This window comes from Hemiscyllium ocellatum, chromosome 11 (genome assembly GCF_020745735.1).
Source record: "Hemiscyllium ocellatum isolate sHemOce1 chromosome 11, sHemOce1.pat.X.cur, whole genome shotgun sequence".
NCBI lineage: Eukaryota > Metazoa > Chordata > Chondrichthyes > Orectolobiformes > Hemiscylliidae > Hemiscyllium > Hemiscyllium ocellatum.
In genome coordinates, this window is record NC_083411.1 from 67981205 (window position 1) to 68006081 (window position 24877).

The 24877-nt window shown below is 41.8% G+C and overlaps 1 protein-coding gene across 1 annotated transcript in view; it reads right to left on the minus strand.

The window, feature by feature from the left end:
* Positions 1 to 24877, minus strand: part of si:ch211-26b3.4 (connector enhancer of kinase suppressor of ras 2) — a 582714-nt gene that overhangs the window by 267063 nt on the left and 290774 nt on the right. The window contains 1 exon segment of the mRNA XM_060832168.1: positions 7874 to 7942. Within this exon segment, the coding sequence (XP_060688151.1) occupies positions 7874 to 7942 (69 nt within the window).

Consider the following 24877-nt stretch of genomic DNA (forward strand, 5'->3'; position numbering starts at 1 on the left):
CATCAACAAGGATGAACACTCTGGAAGTTAAAAGGGTTTTTCGATTGAAGGAGGTTGGCTTCTAATATAGTCAGCTTTCATTTCAAATGTTCAGAAATGGCAATTTGTTTATAATCTCTCACAGAGTTCCTCAGAGTTAGCTGAGGATATGTTGATTTATAGCAATAGGAAAATTTATATCTTGCGAGAGATAGCTGACATACAGTCACTGAACAAATCTTGATTCCATTTTGATTGAATGGTGTTCTGAGATATTTCCTGAGATATTGCTGTTTGAATTCAGCAATGTAACATGGGAAAGTGGAAATTAGTGTTCTTTATTTTACATATAATTCCATAGCTATGTGTTTATTATCTCGCCCTGACTGGTTATTGTAGTGATTGTAATGAGGTTATCCAGGTGGACCTCATTGAATATGAGTTCCCTGATTGGGCTTGTTAACTCAGTTCAATCAGAGAGTCCTGGCTGACTGATATGAACAGGAATGAGGCTTGTGGGCTACCCTGCACGCTGTCATCCCAGGGAAGAGGACAGGCTGTCCAAGAGGTGGCCAGAAGGTGTGCCAGGATAGCCCACTGGCCAGACGGCACATCAGGGTGGGTGAGAGTCCAATAGTACATAGGGCAGACTGAGAGCCAGAAGGCGGGTAGCCGTCCTCAGCGCTGTCACCCAGGCAGGTACCGGGGCGGACTGCCCCAGAGGTGGTTGAAAGATGCTGAGGGTCCATGAAGCTGGAAGGTGGGTAGGCCGCCCTGACCGCTGTCAGCCCGGGTGGCTACTGGGGCGGGCTGTCCTAAAGGTGGTCGAAAGGTGTGTCAGGGCGGACCGAGAACTGGAAGGGGCATAGGGTGGTCCTATAGGGGCGGGCTGCCTTAGAGTGGCTGGAAGGTAGGAGGGATGGGGGCTTGCTGTGTCTGTATTGTATGCACTGTTTATGTATCTGGATTAGCTTTTTATGTACAAATGTCATTGTCGCTGTCTTTTATATGTGAAACTGGGATTTGAGGTTTGTCCTCATCTCCCTGTAAACTGGTTGCACATTAGGGTTTGGGGCCTGGCTTTGCTGCTCCTCTCCCTTGTAAAATTGCTGTTGTATATAACTGTAAATGTTAACTGTCTTTTGTAAACTGTGTTTTGTAATTTGTTCAATAAAATATTATAAACAGGAGTGAGGCTTGTGGGCTACCCTGCACGCTGTCGTCCCAGGGAAGAGGACAGGCTGTCCTAGAGGTGGCCGGATGATGTGTCAGGGTAGCCCACTGGCCGGATGCACATCTGGGTGGGTGAGAGCCCAGTGGTACATAGGGGCAGACCGAGAGCCAGAAGGCGGGTAGCCGTCCTCGGTGCTGTCACCCCGGGCGGGTACTAGAGTGGGCTGCCCCAGAGGTGGTCGAAAGGTGCTGAGGGTGGTTAGTGAAGCCGGAAGGTGGGTAGGCCGTCCTGACCGCTGTCACCCCGGGCGGGTACTGGGATGGGCTGTCCTGGAGGTTGTCGAAAGGTGTGTCAGGGCAGACCGAGAACTGGAAGGGGCATGGGGTGGACCGAGAGCCGGAAGGTGTGTAGGGGCGGGCTGCCTTAGAGTTGCCGGAAGGGGGAGGGACAGGGGCTTGCTGGGTCTGTATTGTATGCACTGTTTTTTTTAATGTAACTGGATTGTCTTATGTATAAATGCCATTGTTGTTGTCTTTTTATATTTGAAACTGGGATTTATGGTTTGTCCTCAATTCCCTGTAAACTGGTTGCACATTAGGGTTTGGGGCCTAACTTTGCTGCTCCTCTTCCTTGTAAAATTGCTGTTGTATATAACTGTAAATGTTAACTGTTTTTCTGTAACCTCTTTTGTAATTGTTTAATAAAATAATAAAAAATAAACAGGAGTGTTAGAAGATCTGTTCACTCTGACAGCTGGTTCTGAGGAAGCTGGACCAGTGTCAAGCATTATGCATGTATCAATAAAGGGTAACTTCGTGACTGGATACCAGTCTCTGTGGAGTTATTTCAATAATAAAGCTCAGAAACTGGATCATATGGCATTTCAATGTGACTATGTTTCTTGAGATCTTCTGTCCTCCAAACCATAGATTTTGGTGTTTGGATATTGGGAAAATCCCTGTGGAAAAGTTGCCTATGATATTTATCAGTTCTGGATGAGAAGGGAGTGGAGAGGGGGAACCAGGGCCCATTGCAACAACAACAGTGTAGAGCTCTAGTAGAACAAGAGGCCCCTTGCCCATTGGTGCAAGAGATAATTGGATGTGAGTCTCTGCAGAACAGGGGCAAGAGACCTGGAACTTGGCAGCACAGTAATGGTGAAAGGACACTACTTTGGCAGCACTGACAAGATGCTTGGGTCACAGATTCATAACAGAAAATGGAACTTGAAGGAGCTGAGGAGCTTTGAATGGTTGCTTGCCTCAATGGTAAATTTCTATTTATCGTCATCAGTGATGGGATGTGTATTGGTGGAGCTGGTAGGGGCTGAATTTTTCATTGAATCCCTACAGTGTGGAAACAGGCTCTTCAGCCTGATAAGCCCACACCGACCCTCCGAAGAGTAACCCACAAGACCCATTCTCCTACCCTATTACTCAACACTTACCCATGATTAAATACTGAGGAAATGAAGAAGGCATTCACTCCAGTTCCATTAGCATTGCTTTGTAACAACGAGATTTCTCCAAAGTTAACTTTGGCTTATGTCTGATATCTGGATGCATCTCTGAACGCATCTCATTCAGTCTGTCTCTCACAGTCTCTATCTTCTTCTTTGGGCTCATTTATATGGGTTAGCATGATCCCTGCACTCCCAACCCAGCTAAAAATGTTAGTCCAGACAAAGAATAGCATCCCAGTGGTCATTTAACAGCTGGAGGTGTGCTTTCTGCCTCTCAACCTTCAGTTGCCAAAATGCAGAACTCCAGAGTGGACAGCGCCACTGGGTGCAGTGGGCCACTGCTGGTATTGCATTTGTGCTCAGTGCTGAATTGTACTGAAAGTGTTTGGGGGTCTTGATTGCCACCAAGCTGGCAGGATCCTTGAGAAGGCTGGGGGCTAGGGCTTGAGAGGTAGGAGAGGGAAACGGGGAGGGTAACACCTTGTTGAGGGGTGGTGGAGCTTCTGATCAGCCAAGGAGCCAGTTAAGGAGAGATTCCCCCTCCCGCACGCACCACCTTTCCCTCACATACCATGTGCAACCAGACTGTGCAGGGAAAATTACCCAGGTTGGCTGTTGGGCATGCGGCTCTCCCACCGCCATTAGGTTCCAGTGGCTGCAGGATAAAGCTGTTAAATGGGCAGGAATGACCAACTTAGAGGCCTCAACTGGCACACTAGAGGTGCTCTAGCTGATGCCAAACCCTCCACTGGTAAAACTGTAGTGGGGCTGCAGGTGTAGATAGGTTGCGGTGTCACCCCTAAACTTAACATGCTCCCCCACCCAAACCTACTGGTGAAGGATGGTAAACTCTAGCCTCTGCTCTGCCGAGAGAAACAAAGAATTGAAGAGCTAGGGAAAGTTGAACTGAAGACAAGACTTACCCATGATTATACTGGAAAATGCAGTACACTCAAAGGGTCATGTGTTCTATTCCTCCTTCTATTTCTCATGCGTTCCCAGATAATCATATTGGTGCCAAGTATATACTGCTCTAGGTATATATCCAGCACATAATTCCCAAGTGTTTGGTAAGTGCCGAGTCCTAGAGTTATAAAACATGGAAACAGACCCTTGGGTCCAACTCATCCTTGCTAACCAGCTATCCTAAATTAATCTAATCCCATTTGCTAACATTTGGCCCATTTCCCTCTAAACCCTTCCTATTCACATACCCATCCAGATGTTTTTTAAATGCTGTAATTGTACCAGCTCCATCACTTCCTCTGGCAATTCATTCCATACATGCACCACCCTTTGCATGAAAAAGTTGTGCCTCATGTCCCTTTTAAATCTTTCCCCTCTCACCTTAAACCTATGCCCTCTAGCTTTGGAGTGTGCTACCCTGACTATTCACCCTATCCATGCCCCTCATGATTTTATAAACCTCTATAAGGCCAACCCCCCGCCCCCGAGCCCCCAAAGCTCCAGGAAAAATACCTGGAGTTTTCTACATTTTGCTTTTAACGTTTGCAGGACAAACTTAACCTGAATATCGTAAAGAGACAGTTTAATTTCACGCGCCAGTCACTTTGAAAATAAATTGGCAATATTGTCTCAAATGTGGACTTTGTCTGGAAAGTCATATCCACTGAGAATGAGATTGATTTTACACAAATAAACCCCTCTTAATATAGAACATACAAAGAAGCTACTTTCCTATCTGCTTGGGGATGAGGTCAAACCCAGATAGAAAGGTGAAAAACTGCAATGTACACAGTTTCTTGGGACTGAACAATGTAAGCATCCTTGAAATATTAAATAAAACCATCAATGAATTAACACTCAGTCATCAGTCTGAAAAAACAGAAATAAAAATTAACCAACAGAACATGATTACAGTACCTTAGAAAGCATACCATAGTGTTGAATAACAATTATATTAATATTTATTAATCAAGCATAAATACTTTTGGATTTCAGCAACTGCTTATGCATCAGAATCTCAACATTCATTCCAAACAGTAAAACGGTTTTGCTCAATACCAGATTTTAAGCTGGCCTTAAGTTTAAGAAAATATTTTCCTTTTGAGCATTAGCAGAGGAATTTTAATTAATGTAGCTTATATTTTAAAATAGATTGTATGAGTACAGAGATTTGACTTCTTAGACACTTCCTTATGATTTTGCCTGTATCTATTTGCTTGGAGCAAATGTTGAATCTGAAATTGAATTATTTACCACAGCGGTACACCGGATGTTAAAATGAGCTACATAGTGTTGGGGGAAGATCATTTATAGATCAGGTTCAAGAGCAAGAGCAGAGCTGTATTTTCTCTGAAGGATATTACGGTATGCTTTCTAAGGTACAATAATAATGTTCTGCTAGCTCTCGGCCAAAAAGTTTTATTAACAGCTCCCAGTTTCTTGGTTAATTTTAATTTCTATTTGTCAGACTGATGACTGAATGCTAATTCGTCATGGTTTTATATAATATTTCAAGTTTTTAAAATAACCTTGCAAGTTTCACAGTCAAGACACCAGTAGCTTGGCATCTAAGTGCCATCAGGCTTGCTAGCCTAACTGAGACATAAATAGGTGATGGATTTCAGATCTTAGGAATGAAATGTTATTGAAGTGGAAGCAGGGTGCCCTTAAGACAATTTGAAGAATACTTCCTGCATTCATGAACGGCGGGAGCTGAACTGATGTAAAGAAGCTGCAGTGATAAGGCTTATTTGCCTCTTGAAACTCTCAGATTTTAGATTAGATTAGACTACTTACAGTGTGGAAACAGGCCCTTCGGCCCAACAAGTCCACACCGACCCGCCGAAGCATAACCCACCCAGACCCATTCTCCTACATTTACCCCTACACCTAACACTACGGGCAATTTAGCATGGCCAATTCACTCAACCTGCACAGTTTTGGATTGTGGGAGGAAACCGGAGCACCCAGAGTAAACCCACGCAGACACGGGGAGAATGTGCAAACTCCACACAGAGTCGCCTGAGGCGGGAATTGAACCCCGGTCTCAGGTGCTGTGAGGCAGCAGTGCTAACCACTGTGCCACCGTGCCACCGTTTGTTGAACAAACAAACTCTGAATTTAAATGAATCATGGCTATTAAGTTCAAGTGGAAATTTTCAGAAGTCACTGTTGCTGAATTCAACAAAAGTAAGAATTTTGAAGAACCTACAGAGAAGTGTGAAGAAGGCTGAAGCTTGGAATTTAGAATGGATTGTGATTCAATAGTTACACATGAACAGAGGGATAGGGATGACGTGAGAACTCCAGGATCTGAATTTGCAGTGGGGAACTACAGCGGGAAGGGATTCCTGAAAATAACTTGCAACACCTCTGCTATTTCCCTACATTTCTATATATGCATTCATGGTATCTGAATCAGTGTTTATTGCCAAGCATGACTTGCCCAGAGGCTAGTTAAGAGCTAACCACATTGTTGTGGGTCTAGAGTCACATGTAGGCCAGACCCGGTAAGGATAGCAGTTTTTCCTTCTCTAAAGAATATTAGCGAAGCAGATGGGCTTTCCTGACAATTGACAACAGTTTCATGACATCATTAGCTTCTTATTTCTATTCCTGAATTAAAATTCAATATTCATTCCCCAGTAGTTGTATTTGCCACTGGGGATGCCTGACGATGGAATTACTTCAGTAATCTAACAGGGCAAATACACGCAAAGTGCCAAGTAGAAATAATGAAAGGCCTGTCAATAAACCAGATAATACAGATAATAAACCTAGATAGAGGAACTGGTGCCAACAGAGGTGTTTATAATGTAGCAGTAAAACTAAAGTGGTTATATGTTATTATATTAACATTATAGACACTATCAACAGTAAAACAAATTACTGCTTATTATGTTGGTAATGAAAATTTGCTGAGTGAAATTGCAATCCTCAAAACTAGACAAATACCTTTGTTATAACTATACTGATGTAAAATGAGCCTACTTTTGGGTCTCACATCAAGCTTGCACTACTAAAAGAAGTCCTAGACTTGGTATGTTGGTGCTACTGCAGGTTCAACTTGGATAATGGAAATCAAAAAACCACAAACCAGTTCTCTGTGTCTTCATGGCAAAAGATGTTTCATTTATTGCACAACAGCAAACCTTTCTGTGGCCATGTAGCTGGGGCAAAGCAGTCTCTTTCACTGATGTAAACTGGAATAATTATTGTGTGGATGATGAACTCCCATTATCCAATGAAAGCAGGAATCAGGACAAATGAGCTCTGTTTCAGCCAGCATAATGGACTGGGTGTGTTTCATCAGGGCTAAGGGGGTTTGCAGGGTATGGGGGGTTGAGTAAGGGAGATGGTTAAAGTGATCAGCAGTTTGAAGTTTATATGGAAGGCTTTTAACCTGGTCATTTTGGAAACAACTTCCTTACACACCTAATACTAAGCGCTTGAAAGATTCTGTCTGTCAGATATCTCTAGTCAGAGATAGGATTGTAATAGTGGCCTCATTCCTGCCACCTGACCCCTGCCTTTGAAATGGAAATCCAAATACGTGAGTAATTTTGGACAGAATATGTGGCAATTTTAGCAATCTTGGAGGAATAAAAGGATTTTGACCAAAGTTCTCCTGCAATGTGGGTTTTCCCTTACAGCATTTCTGGATCTGCTGTGGGATAATTGCTGGAGAATAATTACTGGATGAATTTAAAAATTGTGCCGCAAGGACAGTCAAACTAGATGAACCTTAGAATTTGTTTTCTAGCAATTCTTATATAACTACATCCATTCATTGGGGTGGCATGGTAGTTCAATGGCTAGCACTGCTGCCTCACAGTGCCAGGTAACCAGGTTCAATTCCACCCCCAAGTGGCTGTCTGTGTGGAGCTTTCACATTCTCCCCTACACCTGGGTGCATTTCCTCCCACAGTCCAAAGACGTGCAGGTTAAGTGGATTAGTAAATTGCTCATAGTGTCCAGGGATGTGCAGGTTAGGAGGATTACCCATGGTACAGGGATAGTGTGGGATCCTCTTCAGAGGATTGGTCTGGCCTGAATGGCTTGCTTCCATACTGTAGGGATTCTATGATGCTGGGACTTTTTAAGATACACAGAATTCAGTGCAAATTCACAGTCCTATAACTTGTGCTGCTATGGAAGGATGTTAAATTAATTATTAAAGGGACAGTTACTACCCTTCTCCTCAAAAATAAACTCCTAATCAAAACTCAATGAAAAAGAAACTTCAACTACCAATGAAAGCACAATCTCTTTTTGAAACTTAAACCACTTACCACAGTTTGATGGTTGACTTGAATCACTTCATCCCCTGCATGAATCTTCTTGCACTGGTCTGCAGGAGACTGTGTGCAGAGAAAGGAATTGTATCAGACATTTGAGAATATAATGTTTTAAAAAACACCGTGGTTCCACATCTTGTTAAGATTTGAGGAATAACAGTGAAGTTCTGAAGCATTAAGTAACAGATGTCAAAATGTTATGAACAGATACACTTCGCATGTGAGGGGAATTCAATCAAAGTGCAGCCTTTTTATATGGTTACACATGCATGTAGAAGGTGGTGTTTTGAAAAGGAACCTTACAATTGTTTGCACTATGTATCAGAACTTCAGGTTTTTTGTCACAGTTAGCAAATGGTGTCCTAAAGCTCTAAACCTTTTAACTGTCGAAGCAAGAAACACAATGCATAACTGCAAAACAAAGAACATTAAATGGATAATATGTCAGTTACTGCTTGCAGTGTGGAGGATTATGGAGCATAGAATTGACCCTGCCATCTTGTATTTATTTTCAACTTATGTACCACTTTTCATACAGTTATGCACCAGGAAAAATCTCTCAACATGACACCTGCAAGTAATAATATTACTAAACGTGATTAAAAGTGAATTTTGCATTTATGTGACGTAAGTTACAGGACAATCCATCCCGCTCCCCATTCTAGTGACCAATGATCAGATCATAACTTCATAGATGCTTGAGATACTTGAGACTGGGTTTTATGATCCATTCCAGCCTTGATGTCCAAGACCTCAAGCATATCCATCTGCTCACCATGCAGTCACGTCAGTGACAAAACAAAACCTCAAACCGCATCCTTCAGCTTGAAATTAGCTGATTTAAAGTGTACAAAATTATCAGAATGACTTTTTTTGGCTCTTCATTCTTTACGCCATTCACACACTTCAGTTGATCATTGGACGTTTCTCTCTGGTTGTTCTATTGCTTTATGCCGGTTGTGATACTGAGCATTTCTCAGAAGGGATAGCAACATTTCCCACAATGCTTATTTTCTGGAAATCTGGAAATTCCTAGCACTCAAGACCTAGCAAACATTCCGGGCCCAAGTTACTGACTTTAGACAAAAGTAGCACATAACTGATTGGAAGAAACTACTTTCATGTTCTTTAAACATTCAGTGACTAATTTTGTGTATGTGTGTATTGATTTTGGTTTCAGAATTGAGTAATTAATATCCTGTTGCAATAGTAGTTTGATCACTAACTGAGTACACTTAACTGCGATAACAAGATAATGGTGTTATACCAATCTCATTAACCCAACTAATGAAGTGCTCATTAGTAAAGTCTAAATTGAAGGAGTCATCAAGCAGTGTCACTACCTTTGAACCAGGAGGTTGAAGTCTACACTGCTCCAGAGGGATGCAATGACATTTCTTCACAGGTTGATTAAAAAAGACCCAATAAGTCGATAAAGATGAATTTTAAGTGATTCTTCCTTTTGCTGGATTGTATTTTAACTTTTGACATATTGTATAGTTTAGGTTGCAGGGTATGTGGCAGGAAGGGCAAATAATTGGGTGGGTTAGCACCAGAGAGATACTCACTTTCTTCCCAAAATTGCTTCGGTGGTGAACAGTGGGGAGAGGTTTTGGAATACAAGAGGACATAGATGATCTGGTCATTGGGCAGAGAAGTGCAAAATGGAAATTAATCTGGAGAAGTGTGAGGTAATGCATTTTGGATGTAGCACAGGATAAAGGGAGACACGAGAAATGGGAGAATACTGAATAGTGTAGGAGGTACAGAGGGACCTTGGAGAGTATATCCACATATCGCTAAAATTGGATGGGCAGTTCAATGAGATGGCATATAGAATGTTTTCCTTTATTTGTCAAAACACAGAATATAAGAGTAGTCAGGTTATTGTCGAACTGTAAGCAACACTAGTTAGATGACAGTTGGAATGTTGTCCACACTACAGGAGGGATATGATTGCACTGCAGAGGGACCCTTTGGATATTTGTAGGAATGTGGTCAGTGCTAGAGACATCTGACTATGTGGAAAAATTGGAAAGGTTGGGGACATTCCCTTAGAACAGAGATGGTCGTACGGGTGGCTTAATTGAAGTGTACAGAATTATACGGATCAACCTATTTACCCAAACACAGTGGTCAAACCACATGGGAAGATATAAATTGAGTAATTAGAGAGGAGCTGAGGCAACATTTTCTTGGTCTGGCTTGGGATATGAAAAGTTGGAGTGTACTCCCTGAAAACTCAGGTGCGTAGACTCTCACCACGTTTTAGAAGTATTTGGATGTCTTCTTGATGAACGTGCAGGGCTACTGGCCTGGTGCAAGAGGGTGGTATTAGAGTGGATCAGTCTTCACTAACTAGCATGTACATGATGGGGTGAAAGGCCACCTGCTCCACAGCCCCCACAGCCCCCCCACACACACACACACACACACACACACACACACACACACACACACACACACACACACACACACACACACACACACACACGGAAAGCCCAAGGCCAACCTTCCTTAATTAAGACCATTAGGTGTTCAGTTAATGACCACTCTGGAGCAATCAGGATACATGGTTTTCGGGCAAGAGTTGAAGGGTGAAAGAGGCCACCCTTGCCTCCAAATACTCTCTACCTGCAACACACCCCCCACCACACCATGTGATTCCTCCACTCTCCTGTCATCTTGTTGGTTATGGTGCAGCCAACAGCCTAGACCGAGTGTAGGTCACTGCTCCTCATAGTAGCTGCTGGCCCCTCATTGGCAAGCAGCTTCAGATAGAGTGGTCTGTTTCTATCCCAGGACCTGACTGGGCGAGTAGTCCTCTGGGTCACCACTAATACCAACTTCTTGCACCAGGCCAGGAGCCCTGTGGTCACCGTTCATCAAGGAGACATCCAAATACGTTTTAAATGTGGTCAGAGTCTACGCAACTAAGTTTTCAGGGAGTATATTCCAACTTTTCATATCACTAGCCCAGCCGAGAAAATGTTGTCTCAGCTCCCCTCCAATTACTTTCAATTTATATCTCACCATGTGGTTTGACCACTGTGTTCAGGTAAATAGGTTGACCCTTATAACTTTATACACTTCAATTAAATGACCCCTTTGGCAGTCTCTGTTCTAAGGGAATGATCCCTAATCTTTCCAATTTTTCTATATAGTCAAATGTTTCCAGCACTGACTACATTCCTACAAATATCCAAAGGGTCCCTCTGCAGTGCAATCAAATCCCTCCTGTAGTGTGGACAACATCCCAGCTGTCGTCCAACTATGTTGCTTACAGTTTGACAATAATCTGCCTACTCTTACATTCTATGCCTTGATAAATAAAGGAAAGCATTCGATCTGTCATCTTATTGAACTGCCCATCTATTTTTAGTAATCTGTGGTCCCTCTGTCCCTCTTCCACTATTCAGTATTTCTCATGTCTTCTTTTATTCTGTGCTACATCCAAAATGCATTACCACACTTCTCCAGACTAATTTCCATTTTGCACTTCTTTGCCCAACTGACCAGATCGTCTATATCCTCTTGTAATCCAAACCCTCTCCTCACTGTTCACCATCCAACCAATTGTTGTACTATTTGCAAACCTCTTCACTGTCGCCCCTACATTTGATTCTAAATCATTAATCTAAATTACTAAAAGCAAGGGACCAGGGACTGATCCTTGAGGAATCCCCCTGGTCTCACCCTTCTAGTTACAAACCCACAAGATAACCATCACCCTGTACTTTCTGCTAATAGTTGAATTTTGCACCTAATTTTCTACTCTCCCTTGAATCCCAAGGGCTTTAACTTGTTTGACCAGACTGCTCTGCAGAAATCCTCAATATCTCCATCTAAACACATCTGGCACTGCCCTCATTAATTTGTTATGACCCAAGAAATTCAAATAAACTGCCAATCAATGCTCATTTATGATATTTCAAGGTATTTGATAACAGCTTGGTATGGTGGCTCAGTGGTTAGCACTGCTACCTCATAGCGCCAGGGATCTGGGTTTGTTTCCAGCACCAGAGGAATGTCTATGTGAAGTTTGCACATTCTTCCTGTATCTGCATAGCTTTCCTCTGGATGCTCCGGTTTCCTCCTACAGTCCAAAAATGTGCAGGATAGGTGAATTGGCCATGCTAAATTGCCCATAGTGTTTAGGGATGTTTAAGTTAGGGGCATTAGTTAGGGGTAAATGTACACTAGTAGGGGAATGGATCTTCAGAGGGTCGGTGTGGACGTGTTGGGCCCAATGGTCTGTTTTCGCACTGTAGCAATTCTATGATGATAATGGACAAGCCATTGCTATAGTTTTCAAGCATAATTTAAAGACAGATTGCTTTTAACTGCTGCTGGAGGTTTGAAAAAGGCTCCTAAAATAGATCAAAAGATTCGTGAGACACTTTGTCAAGGCTTCATCAGCACTTTATCAACATTTTTCCAGGAAATTCTCTTGAGGACTTCACCTGAAAAGAGTGAATTTGCTGCCATTATATCTTAATGGACACTGCACAGGAGCTAGTATAAGATGGGATTGCATGGCCATTAGTATCTTGCTTAGAGGTCCCACTTGACAACAGGGAACAAGGAAGATATGAGGCTAGGCAGAGTAACTCCAGTTGCTACAAGACGAAGGGACAGGAAGGTGAGGAGAGTAGGTACAAACCTGCAGTGTCACATATCTCGTGATCTCGACACCTCTAACTCTGTCCCTCAATCATCTTGAAGCCTTCCAGTGCATGTTAGGGAGTGTACTCCACATCATTTAGCAAATTGGTGTACGGAGGATATGGATATAGCTCCCTGAAGGCTTCTTCTAATCTGCACTTCACAATTCACACAGAAGTCACACAACACCAGGTTATAGTCCAACAGGTTTGTTTGAAATCACACAAGCTTTCGAAGTGCTGCTCCTTTTTCAAGTGTACCTTATGAAGAGGCAGCGCTCTGAAAGCCTGTGGTTTCAAATAAACCTGTCAAACTAGAACCTGGTGTTGTGTGACTTCTGACTTTGTCTACCCCAGTCCAAAACCAGCATCTCCACATCACAATAAATTCAGGCAATGTGAAATTATGAAGATCAGTCATAGAGGGCAAGACTATGTGCGAAAATTAGGCTATCCAAAAGGGTTTCCTCATCAGTACACCAAATATTTAGTGTCTGCTTTCACACGTTTCCCAATGAGTCTGAGAAACAGAAAATAAAACGTTTACATTCTCACCCAGGTTAGTCAATCGAAATATTTCAATATCATCCAGCTTGGACTTTGCAGTTTAGAAATAAATAACTCTCCCCATGAACAGAAATAATTAGCTCTGAGGAGCTTGCAGACAGTGGTTGAGGATTTTGCAGCTCAGAAAGGTATAAAGATTGTGGACAGAATTCGGAAATGAGCACACTTTCACCAAAGTACTTGGAGAGGTGCATCTGAAATAAATTGATTGAGGAGGACAAAGTCAAGCAAGTGAATTCCTTGTGTTTTGTCTTCACAAAATTTCACTGGCAGGAGTTGCATAGCTTAGTTAGTAGTCATGCTTCTGTGCCAGAGTATACCCTGAATATCATCACAATTCAGTCCAAATGGTGCGGGAGCAAATGATAGGCTGAGGGAGGATCGTTAGCGATAATCAGCTGGAGATTTAGTAGTCCACATTTGACCCAATTCCATGAGATCCCATGGGATTCAAGATAAATGTTCAGGACTCACAAGTTGGCTCCATCATGGCTATATGCTGTTCTGCTGCTGACAACATAACACAACATGAATTGATGTTGTTTGGTCAGTATGATGTTGAATAACTATTTCAGTTTGTCACTTGACCAGTCTGTGTTGTAAAGGAGGACATTGTGGCGTGGACAAGGCTGGCTACCACCAATAAAATTGATGCTGGCTGGCACATCCAGTGTTATTTTTATTGTCAGTTTTTATTAAGGACGACTGAGCTATTTCTGAGGGGAATTCTGAATTAGCCCTATCACTCTGGCTTTGAAGTCATATTAAGGCCAGAGCACGTCGGGGTGGCAGATTTCCTTTTTACACAGCCGAAGTGAAAGAGTTGGGTTTTCATGACATCTCATAGATTCTCACTAGCCAATAATAGTACCCTAATGCCATTGACTCCAAATTAGTTTATTCAATTAAATTCAAATTCACAAATTGCCAAAATACAATGTGAACCTTGAACCTTTAACTATTAGTTCAGGCCTGTGGATTACAAGTACACTGACATTACTTTCATGTTACTGTGATTAGTCCCACAGTTTCCTTTCCCCCAAAACCATGCAAATACTTTTCAAAAGAGCTATCCAATTCCTTTTTGAAAGTTTATTTTAAATCCATCATAACTTGCTGCATAAAAATATGACTCCTCATGTTTGCTCTGGTTCCTTTGACAATTATGTTATTTTGTTTATCTGCTTACCAAATTTTTGTCAGTGGAAAGGTTTCTCCCCATCTGAGTCTGTCAAAACCCCTCAGAATTTCGGAAAAATCAATTAAATCTTTCCTTAACCTTTTGCATCAGTGGTATTTTCACAGAGAAATTCCAACCTTTGTTTCCCATAAGCAAATCCAGTTAGTGGTACAATTTAGTGGCTCATTAAATCAGCCAGATCAGTTTTACTAGTTTTCTGAAAAATAAGAAACACATCCACTTATTTTGATGCCAACAGAATCTCCCTTGAATTCGTTATCCTCTACATGATTGTTTATCAATGCCCAATGGTCCAGCAGCTGTTTCAGGGAGGTTGTAGGTTGTAAATGCATGTTTGACATACATGACAACCAGAAGCTGTCATCCAGCATATGCAGTGCATCTATCTATACTTAACATGGGTTTTGTTTCAAATCTGTCGGACAATGCAGTGACTTGAGAGGAACAAGGGAGAATCCCTCAGTTACATTGTATAGAAATATGGAAATTGGAACAGGAGTAGGCTATCTGGCCCATTGAGCTTGCTCTACTATTCAACATGGCCATGGTTGATCATCCTACTCAATACCCTTTAATCCCTTTTGCTCTAAGAATTATATCTATACCCTCCTTGAAATTATGCAATGTTTTTGTCTCAACTGTTTTATGTGTCAGAGAATTCCATAGGCCCACCATTCTTTGGATGAATACACTTCTTCTGATCTCTGTCCCAAATGGCTGACCCTCTACCCTTAGACTGACCCCGGGTTCTGGATTTCCCAGTCATTGGGAACATCTTTCCTGTGGTTACCCAGTATGGTCCTGTTAGAATTTCACATGTTTCTATGAGACTCCCTCTCTCATTCTCCTACAGTACAGTACCCAACACTCCGGTGAAGATAGTTCTAACAATCCAGTCTCTTCAAATGTCAGTCCTCCCATCTCTGAGATCAATCTGGTGGACGTTTTTTGCACTCCTTCCATTGCCAGAACATCCTTCCTCAGATTAGGAAATCAAAACTGCACACAACCTTTTAGATACTGCCTCACCAAAGCCCTATGTAATTGCAGCAAGACATCCCTCTCCTGTACCTGAATCCTCTCGCTATGATGGTAAACATACCATTTGCCTAGTTCACTGCCTGGTGCACCTGTATGCTTACCTTTAGGAACTGTGTAGAAGGACACCCAGTTTCATTGCATCGCCACCAGATAATAATATGCCTTCCTGTTTTTGCTACCAAAATAAATAACCTCACTGTTATCCACTGTGTACTTCATCTGCTATGGATTTGCCTACTCACTCAACTGATGCATCTCTGCATCCTTCTCACAGTTCAACCTCCCACCCAACTTTGTGTCATCTGCAAACTTGGAAAGGTTACAATTAGTTCCCTCATTTAATTCATGAATATATATTCTGAATAGCTGGGACCCAGGCACTGATCCCTGCAGTACCCCACTTGTCACTGGCTGACACTTGGAAACAGACCCATTTATTCCAACTTGTTTCCTGTCTGCTAGTCAGTTCTCTACCCATGTCAGTGCATTACCCTCAATCCCACGCACTTTAACTTTAAATGTTAATTTCTTATGTGGAACCTTCTCGAATGCCTTCCAAACATCCAAGTAAATCATATCCTCTGGCTCCCCCGATTAACTCTGCAAATTGCAAGTTATGTGTTTAGGAAGAGCTGAAGGGCCAAGAAAGAAGAGTTGGAGAAAGCAAATTAATGTGAAACAGTCAGGGAAATAATTAATTAAATACCACCAAAAGAAAAATAGAAGGAGTTAATAAAAGAAAATGTATGGCTCATTGTTAAAGGGGAGATCACAAACATTTTGTTTTTTGTTTGAGGCTATGGAATTCCCATCATAAATTGTTGTTGAAGAACAAGCTGTAAAACATTTTTAAGGGGATATAGACAGTTGCTTGAAATGGAGGAATATTGGGTTATTTGAGGAGTATGCCATTGTGTAGGAGTAGATTAGGCTGTGGAAAGAACCTCTAGTGAAACCTGTTTCTACGTTAGAACAGTCCATGATATGATATGAATTGGCTTTGGTTGAGCAAAAGGTAGGGACTACTAGTATAAATTAAAAGTCAGATTGACAACATAACTGGCAAGTGGCCTCTGGCAAGAGACACGAACCAATCTTCAGGGAATACTGCCACACCACCTGCAATTGGAATTGCAGTCTGATCAAAAGCCAAGTTTTACAGATTCCAAACTTTGTTTTAATACTTCCCAGATTTGTGGCAAGCCAACGGTGTGTTTCATAACCTATTGTTATGAAGATGCAATCTCTTCAGTAACTTGCCGCAAGGAAGAGATACCCAGAGAATTGGAACAGGTTGCTCAACAATTTGCCCCATCCTGCTGTTTGTCTCATTAAAATGGCAGATCGCCCTCAGCACCCCCTTGAGGTTCATGAAATTACAACGTTTGGATATTGATTGCCAATTAAACTGTCTTTGGACAGTTAGGGTGAGGAATCAACAGCACAAGTAGATTTATGTTTCTGCATTGACACTCAACCACTCCAACTCAAAAAAGAAATTGGAAAATCTGAAATTGTGGAAAACTGTGGTCATAGATCATAATTTTTTTTTAAAAAAATCCTTTTTTTTCCTTTCTGTCTCTTTTTTTCCCCTTTTTTTAAATCCAACCTCTCATTCCTTCTCTGTTTCTCTTTTTATGGTACTCAGTTACTCTATCCTTGATATTTCCTCAGTTTCTTTTGTGCCCATTAATAAGTAAATGATTTATTAATCCAATCATTCACAAAATCCAGTTACTCCAGTGCCCTCACTAAGTCATTAGTAGCCCCCAGGTCTAGCAACATAGTGGGTAAAATATTCCAGTCGCAAGGCAATGGATTAAGCCGAACTGGTGGAGCTAGCTGCAAGATGCCTACTCTATGAAATCCTGGGAGATTATATATCTCCTACAGTGAAAATGAACTGTTACTTAGTAGCCAATGAGCAAACCTGTCGTGTATGCATTGAGTATGACTCACCATAAGTCTAGACTCTGGTTTCCAGCATCTGCAGTCCTTGTTTTTAACCTACGACTAACCATGAGCTGATTTGCCAGCTTGATGTCACAGGAGAGAAAACTGATTCAAGTTAAAGTAAATGGGCAAAAAAGACTTTTTTTTAAATGGAAAAGACAAGAGATGGACAGTATAAAAAGCCAGGGATCACAGCGCGAACTTCATAAGGATGCTACTTCAGAAACAAATTCAAAGATCCGTAGATTGCAGGACGGTTATCACACAAATCATTTTAATTCCGCCAATGACAGAATTTGGATATTGTGGATCATATTACATTTGATGTGTCAGTGCCAACGCTGGACTGGGGTGGACAAAGTCAGAAGTCACATGGCATCACCTGATCAAGATGCAGCGCTCCAAAAACTTGTGATTTCAAATAAACCTGTTGGACTATAAGCTGATGTCATATGACTTTTGACATATTACATTTGGGCTGACCTATTTCAAAAGAAGTTAAGATTTGATTGATTTTAATATCATCTATGAAAAGCAAGTCATTTAATTTAAAACTTTATTTAATGTGATTGGCTGAGTCACATGATATAAATAAAGAAGCTGAGACATTAAGTTTATGAGATATTTACTCTCAGTTTTCAACAGTTTTGGGAAAGATTATCACTGGCGTGTATATTAGCAATAGTATTTTACTCTGATTTAAAGTGGGAACGGTATTTTAAGGCAGTACAGTAATTTATTGACAGTTAAATGTACAAAATGAAGAGCAAAAGGCTCCAACAAAGTCTCTCAGTTGGAAAACACAATGTAGCCCCATTGCCTTTTAGGTAAGTTCATGTCTCTGCTAAAATTTCAGGAGAATGCCTTATCAATTTGTAGAAGAGTGTACGATTTTCACATTCGCACATATGGCCACTCTTCACCAAGTGTAATTTCACTCTCATAATTTGCTTCCTGTGTATGAGTTCAACAATTCGTCCATGTAGGATTTGATAACCAATCTCATTCCTCGCCATGAAATGACTTTCAATCCCAGTACTGAATGGAATTTTATTTCTTTCCCTTTGAAAGGTATTAGCCTGCAATGGGATTCTTTCAAAAATCTATTTCTTCTCAAAAGGCAAAACTTCCTAATTTTTTTCCACTCAAGCTTTATTCATTTTATATTCATCTAGTTAATGTGGGGCCTTGGAATATGATCATGTCACTTCCCCACCACTGTGAACCTACATTTTTAAGGTTATTGAAGGCATGGAATAAAGCCTGGTTCGGTCTGAACGCACATGCAAATCACACAGTTGGGATAATTTAAGCAAGGCATTAGATAGGATGCTCAATTGTAGCTTGCCAGTGATACAGCGTCTGTCTGTGTGTCCGTTCTCTCCTCCCCATTTCTGACTGTTGGCCAAGAACTTCCATTGGACTGATCCATTCTTATGTGCAGTGTTCTGCAGTGGTTTGCCACTTTCTTCAGCAGGACACCTGACCAGGAGACTCTCCCACTCTTACTACCGGCCATCTAATGTACTGGAAACATTCACAGGCTGACAATTTACCTGTTTGGCCACATTACGAAAACACCTCCTATAGGCAACCAGTCCTGACTCCTATCTGAAACTTCTAGCCCAGAACTAGCACTGCATCAATAAACTTCTTGAACAAACACATACTGAATATCTGAACTTATTTATCTTACAGTAAATTAATGCAATGTTCAGTCTTCATCTAAACCTGGTAAAGAGGAGACATGTTTCTAAACTGGCCTGCCAATTACACCTGAAATGGAATTCTCCACTGGTATAAATAGAGGGGTAGGTGTATTTGTTGTGTGATGATCAAATGCGTACATGTAATGTTTATAACTTTGTATTTTTGTTACATATATGCAGAGGAAGCCCCTTCTGCTCCCCTGTTTCTTCACTGCTTCCTACCATAAAACCCAACCAGAAATGGCTATGGAAGTCAATAGATCCACCTGTAAAAAGTCCAGCAAATCACCAACATTTATCTCAATATCTCCAGTCATTTTGAAAATTGGTCCAGTGGCTATCTCAACAATAAAGACCAGGAAGACTCTAGGGCATATGCTCAGCTGGCGTTAGAGTAATCAAGATACAAGTGGAAGATGCTGTGCAATGGTATCTCCATCCTAAAAACCATCCTGTCCAGGAACATCTTTTCTGAGCACATCTTCCATGCCTTTCACTGCCTGGTAAATAATGATGGGAGCAGGATTGTGTTGTTAGGAGCTTATTGTTATGATATGGAATGGGAGTGGGAGTTACAAGATGGTTATCTTGAATGAAACAAGTTTTGATTTGATTTGATTTATCATTGTCACTGTCACCAAGGTACAATGACAAGCATTGTCTTACATTCTTTACAGGCTGATCGTCCAGTACAAGTGCATCATGGCAACAGAAGAGAGTGCAGGATACAATGTTAAAGCTGCCAATATTAACATTAAAGAGGTTTGTTCACAAATCTGATAACAGCGGAGAAGAAACTATTCTTGAATATACTCTTGAATCAGACTTGTATCTTCTGCCTAATGGAAGAGGGTAAAAGAGAGTATAAGCAGGGTGGGAGGGAGTTTGGTTAAGTTGGTTGCTTTCCCGAGGCAGCACGAAGTACAGATGGAGTCAGTGAATGGGAGGCTGGTTTGTGTTATGGACAGGGCTGTGTTCACAACTCTCTGTAGAGTCATAGAGATGTACAGCATAGAAACACACCTTTCAGACCAACTCGTCCATGCCGACCAGATATCCCAACCTAGTCTAGTCCCATTTGCCAGCACTTGGCCCATATGTCTCTAAACCCTTCTTATCATATACCCATCCAGATGCTTATTAAATGTTGCAATTGTACCACTCTCCACCAGCTCCTCTGGAAGCTCATTCCATATACGCACCATCCTGAGCCTTTTGGTAACTGTAACTCCAACTGAGCAGCCTTACTTATAATGCAACTGCTCATCTCATATTGAGGAGGAGCATAGAAAAGATGCCCAAAAAATAGTCCATCCACCTCACCTCTCCTGACTGGATAGCTACATCCAGAGGGATCATCTTCTGTAGTAGAACACACCAAAGCCATAAGTAGAAAGCCCTGGGACCTGGGAAATCAGAACTTTCATCCTTATCCATCATGGGGAATGCCGAGAGCATCGTACTGCATTTATCGCATGAGAACTCCAACAATATGACATTGCCATCACTGCTGTAAGTGAGACGTGATGAGCTAGGGAATGGTAGCTCAAAGAATGCTGAGGTATCTATATTCACATATGGGAGTGGAAATCAAAAACCATATGAAAAGCTATGGAGTTGGGTTTGTTGTCAAGAATTAACATGTCATCCAGATTCATGAGTTCCCACTTGGAAGCAATGAGTGCCTGATATATCTCAAGCTGCTCTGGAGCCAAGACAACACTGCGCTCAGTGCAAATGTGCCACCTCCGCATGCTAATGGCAAAAACCGGGGGTGATTTCTCTGCCAAACGTGAGATACTCTCTGAGGTTTTCTGAAGGAGGACAGGCTTCTAATTCTTGGAGACCTTATTATAAGAGATTTCAATCTCTGCAATGTAACAAGTGGCAGGAAAGGCATTGGCCCCTTTGTCAAAAAGTGTCGGGCAAGAACTCATTCAGTCCAATATGCTGTGGTACTAGGAGAACAAGTTGAAAATATTGCAGCTACACCCACAATCTAAAAACTGGCACCGATTCAATCTCATCATTGCGCAATCCCGGATTTGCAACACTGTTTGCATCACGGGAACAATGGCAGGCGGTGATGGCTGTGAGAACGACACTGACTTAATGTGTTTAGTCATGTGTATTGAAGTTACTCCCAAATGACAAATGCAATCAGAGAGGTGTCAGTGAGGGATCAGAACTCGAAATGGCTTAATATTGAATTCAGAAACTTTAGGGATTGAGCTCTCCCATGTCCTTACCCTAACCCCCACAACCAGATCCTTGTTATGACAAAGTCTACCAATACAGAGGAACCTCGATAATCTGAATTTTGGATTATCTGAAAAAGATCTCAAGGTCCTGATGCTTGGCTAAACTTTGTTATCCGGCATTCAATTATCCGAACATTCGATTATACGAACAAAATACTCCTCGCCTATATGGTTTGGATAATTGAGGTTCCTCTGTATACACCATCCAATGTTAGTCACTAACAGTCCTCATTAACAGCTTTTCACCCTCCTAGCCAGATTGTTATTCACTCCTTTGCCTGTCTAACTGTTCTTCTCTCTCTTTGGGCTCTATCCCCTCCCCCACCCTATCAGCTGCACATAACCTAACATTTTCCTAGCTACCATCAGTTCTGAGGAAGGCTTACTTAACACAAAACGTTCAATCTGATTTCTCTCCAAAGACACTGGCAGACTTGCTCAGTTTTTCCTGCAATTTCTATTTTAATGGCTATTCTGAAGTTTTTATTTCTTTTCTTTCATGATGTTTTTCTCCTAAGAGTTTGTTCTTAAGAATCGGTACCTAGGTACCTTTGTACCCAAGATGGCGCTGTGATTTGATGACTTGTGATCTTGTCATTGTACTCATGTGAGTACATGTGGCAATAAAGTTAATTCAGTGAATTCAATTCATCTGAGATGTAAGGATGGGAGAGATTTGATGAAGAAAAGTGAAACTGCAAGGAACATTCTGAACAATCTAGAATGCATTGCCACTGAGAGTCTTTTCAGCTCCAGCCCAGTTAGAGATGAGTTTGAAACTCCATCAACATCCACAGAGGGGGTAAAAGCCACCATACAAATAAAGAACACAAAAGCATCACAAGGTGATGGAATCCTCCAATGAAATCTTTAAGAACTGAGAAAAGGGTCTAACATTACAGCTGCAGACCTTCATTGAACAGGTTTGCAATGATGTGGGAGTCCTGAATGATCTGAAGAATACCTTAATTGAATTAATTTTCAGGGCAAATGATGAATGCAACTGTGGGACTTACTGAGGCAACCTCCCAGCTCTCAACTGCTGGCAAGATTCTTGCAAGAACCCTTTTGAATTGACTCACAACATTGGTGAAGAGCTACTCCCCAAATCTCAGTGTGGGTTTAGGCTATCAAAAGGGTGGCTGACATGATGCTAACAACAAGAAAAATGTCACGATCTACATTAACCTCCCCACATAGCATTTTTTGAATTGACAAAAAGTCCTCCGCTCTGAAATGCATGAGGCACTCAAGAGGATTTTGTTGAATGATTTATGTCCTTCGAAATTCATCACCACACTTCACCTGCTTCATGCTGCTTATGCAAGTGGTTATTCTGAGCAACTGATTCATAACAGCTCCCTTTTGAGGTTAAGACAAGAGTCAAACAATGTTGCCACTGCCCTCAACTCTTTTTTGATCTTCTTGGGTTGTCATGTTTCATCTGACTTGAAAAAGGATCCCTACGAGAGTGCAACTTACTTATCAAATGGGGACTCTAACAATTTACTCCCAAACAAAATTTAAGATTAGCCTGACTTCAGTCAGAGAACTCCAATATGCTGATGATGCTGCAGTTAGTTCTGTGTGGGAACCTGATCTTCGGAGAATCACTCACACATTTATTTACTGAGAAATATGGGAAAGAGGGACTCACAGTGAATGTTTAGAAAAGCCAAAGTACCAAACCATGAACGATAAATACACACACACCCCAATCCAATTGATTACAAGTTATTGAAAATGTGGAACACCTCCAGTACCTTGAAAGTTTTCTTGAACTGAAGCTTGACATTGACATAGATTTCGATTTCGATTTTATTGTCATGTGCATTCAAGTACAGAAATACAAGAGTACAGCGAAAAGTGTATCATGTCACCACCCAAGACACCACCTTAGGTACCAGCGTGCAAAAAACTTCGTACAAATTAGCAAGAGAAACAGAATTAAAGAGTTAAGCATTACCTCACAGAATAAGTAGAAAAAGAAATAAGGTAATGTTAACATTAAAGTCTTCCTTAATTTAAACCAGGAAAATAGAGGAATAGGTTAAAAGTTCAACAGTTTTTGATGACTCCTCTGTTTATCTGGTTCTGTGGGAGACCTCAGTTGTCTGTTCTTGATGCCATTGCAGATACTATCGCTGCTGCTGAAGATGCCACCTCTCCGATCTCCCTCAGCCCCTCAGGAACATGCCTGTGGAGGACCCACTCGCACATTGAGCTGAGACACCTCCATGAGATGCTGAGAGACTGGGCCGACATATAGGTGACAGACCAGGCTGAGAGGTGCCACAAGTTGCCGACAGACCAGGCCAAGAGCTGCCGAGAGACAAGGCTGAGACCCACCATGAACTGTTGAAAGACCAGGCTGAGAGCCACTGAGAGACCAGGCCAACATACCACCAAGAGACCAGGCCAATGTCCACCACAAGACCAGGACAAAAAGGCTGCCATGGGGAACATCAAGAAGCACCAAGAATGGGAGAACACCAAAAAAGGGGGAAATAAGAAATGAACAAATGGAGTGGAGGAGCTCTAACTGGAACAACCTACTCCGCCACCATCTTGGACAACTGAATCCTGTGTTGGTCTAAAATCAATTAGTGCAATCTTTGACCAACTGAGGATGTGCAGATTGTGGTACTAAAATTGAAACCAGACTCATGGTAAACCATGCAGCTATCATCCCAACCTTAGAGTGTATGGCTGAAACATGGACAATGTACAAAAGGGATGTTAAAACACTGATGTAATACCATTAAGGCTGCCTGAAGAACATCTGACATATCAACTGGGGGCACAGACTCCAATATCAGTGCCCTTCCTCAATAAGGTACCATATGCATCAAGGCTAGGATCATTCATTGTCAACTTTACTTGGTTGCTCATATAGTTCGGACATCAGATACCAGGCTTCCAAAACAGGTGAACGTCGCCCAGCTCAGTCAGGGCAGACACACCAGAGAAAGAAATGAGAAGAGCTTTATGGACTGGACTCACCATAAAAACACAGTGGCAACAAGAGCAGGTCAGAAGCTAGGAATCCTGCGGTGAGTAACTCACCTCCTGACTCTCGAGAGTCTGTCCATCATCTACAAGGCCCAAGTCAGGAGTGTGATGGTATACTTCCTTTTTGCCTGGATGGATGCAGCTCCAACAACACTCAGGAAGCTTGACACCATCGAGGACAAAGCAGCCCTCTTAGTTGCTGCCATATCAACAAACATCCATGCCTTCCATCACTGAAGTTCAGTAGCACCAGAATTACAAGTTGCAATACACAAAGTTACCAAAGTCACCAGCACCTTCCAAACCTGTGACCTCTTACATCTAGAAGAACAAGAGGAGCAGATACAGTTGGAACAGTATTATCTGTAAGTTAGAAAGCTACATACTGGCTAGATCCTACTTCCCCTCCATCCTGACTTGGAACTATATCACCATTACCTCAACGTTGCTGGGTCAAAATCCTGGAACTCTGCCCTTAAGAGCAATTTGGGGGTACCTACACCAATTGGACTGCAGTGTTGCAAGAAGGTAGTTTCACAAGAGCAATTGTTGGTGCAAATGAAAAAAATTGTGCTGAAAGCCAACATGGA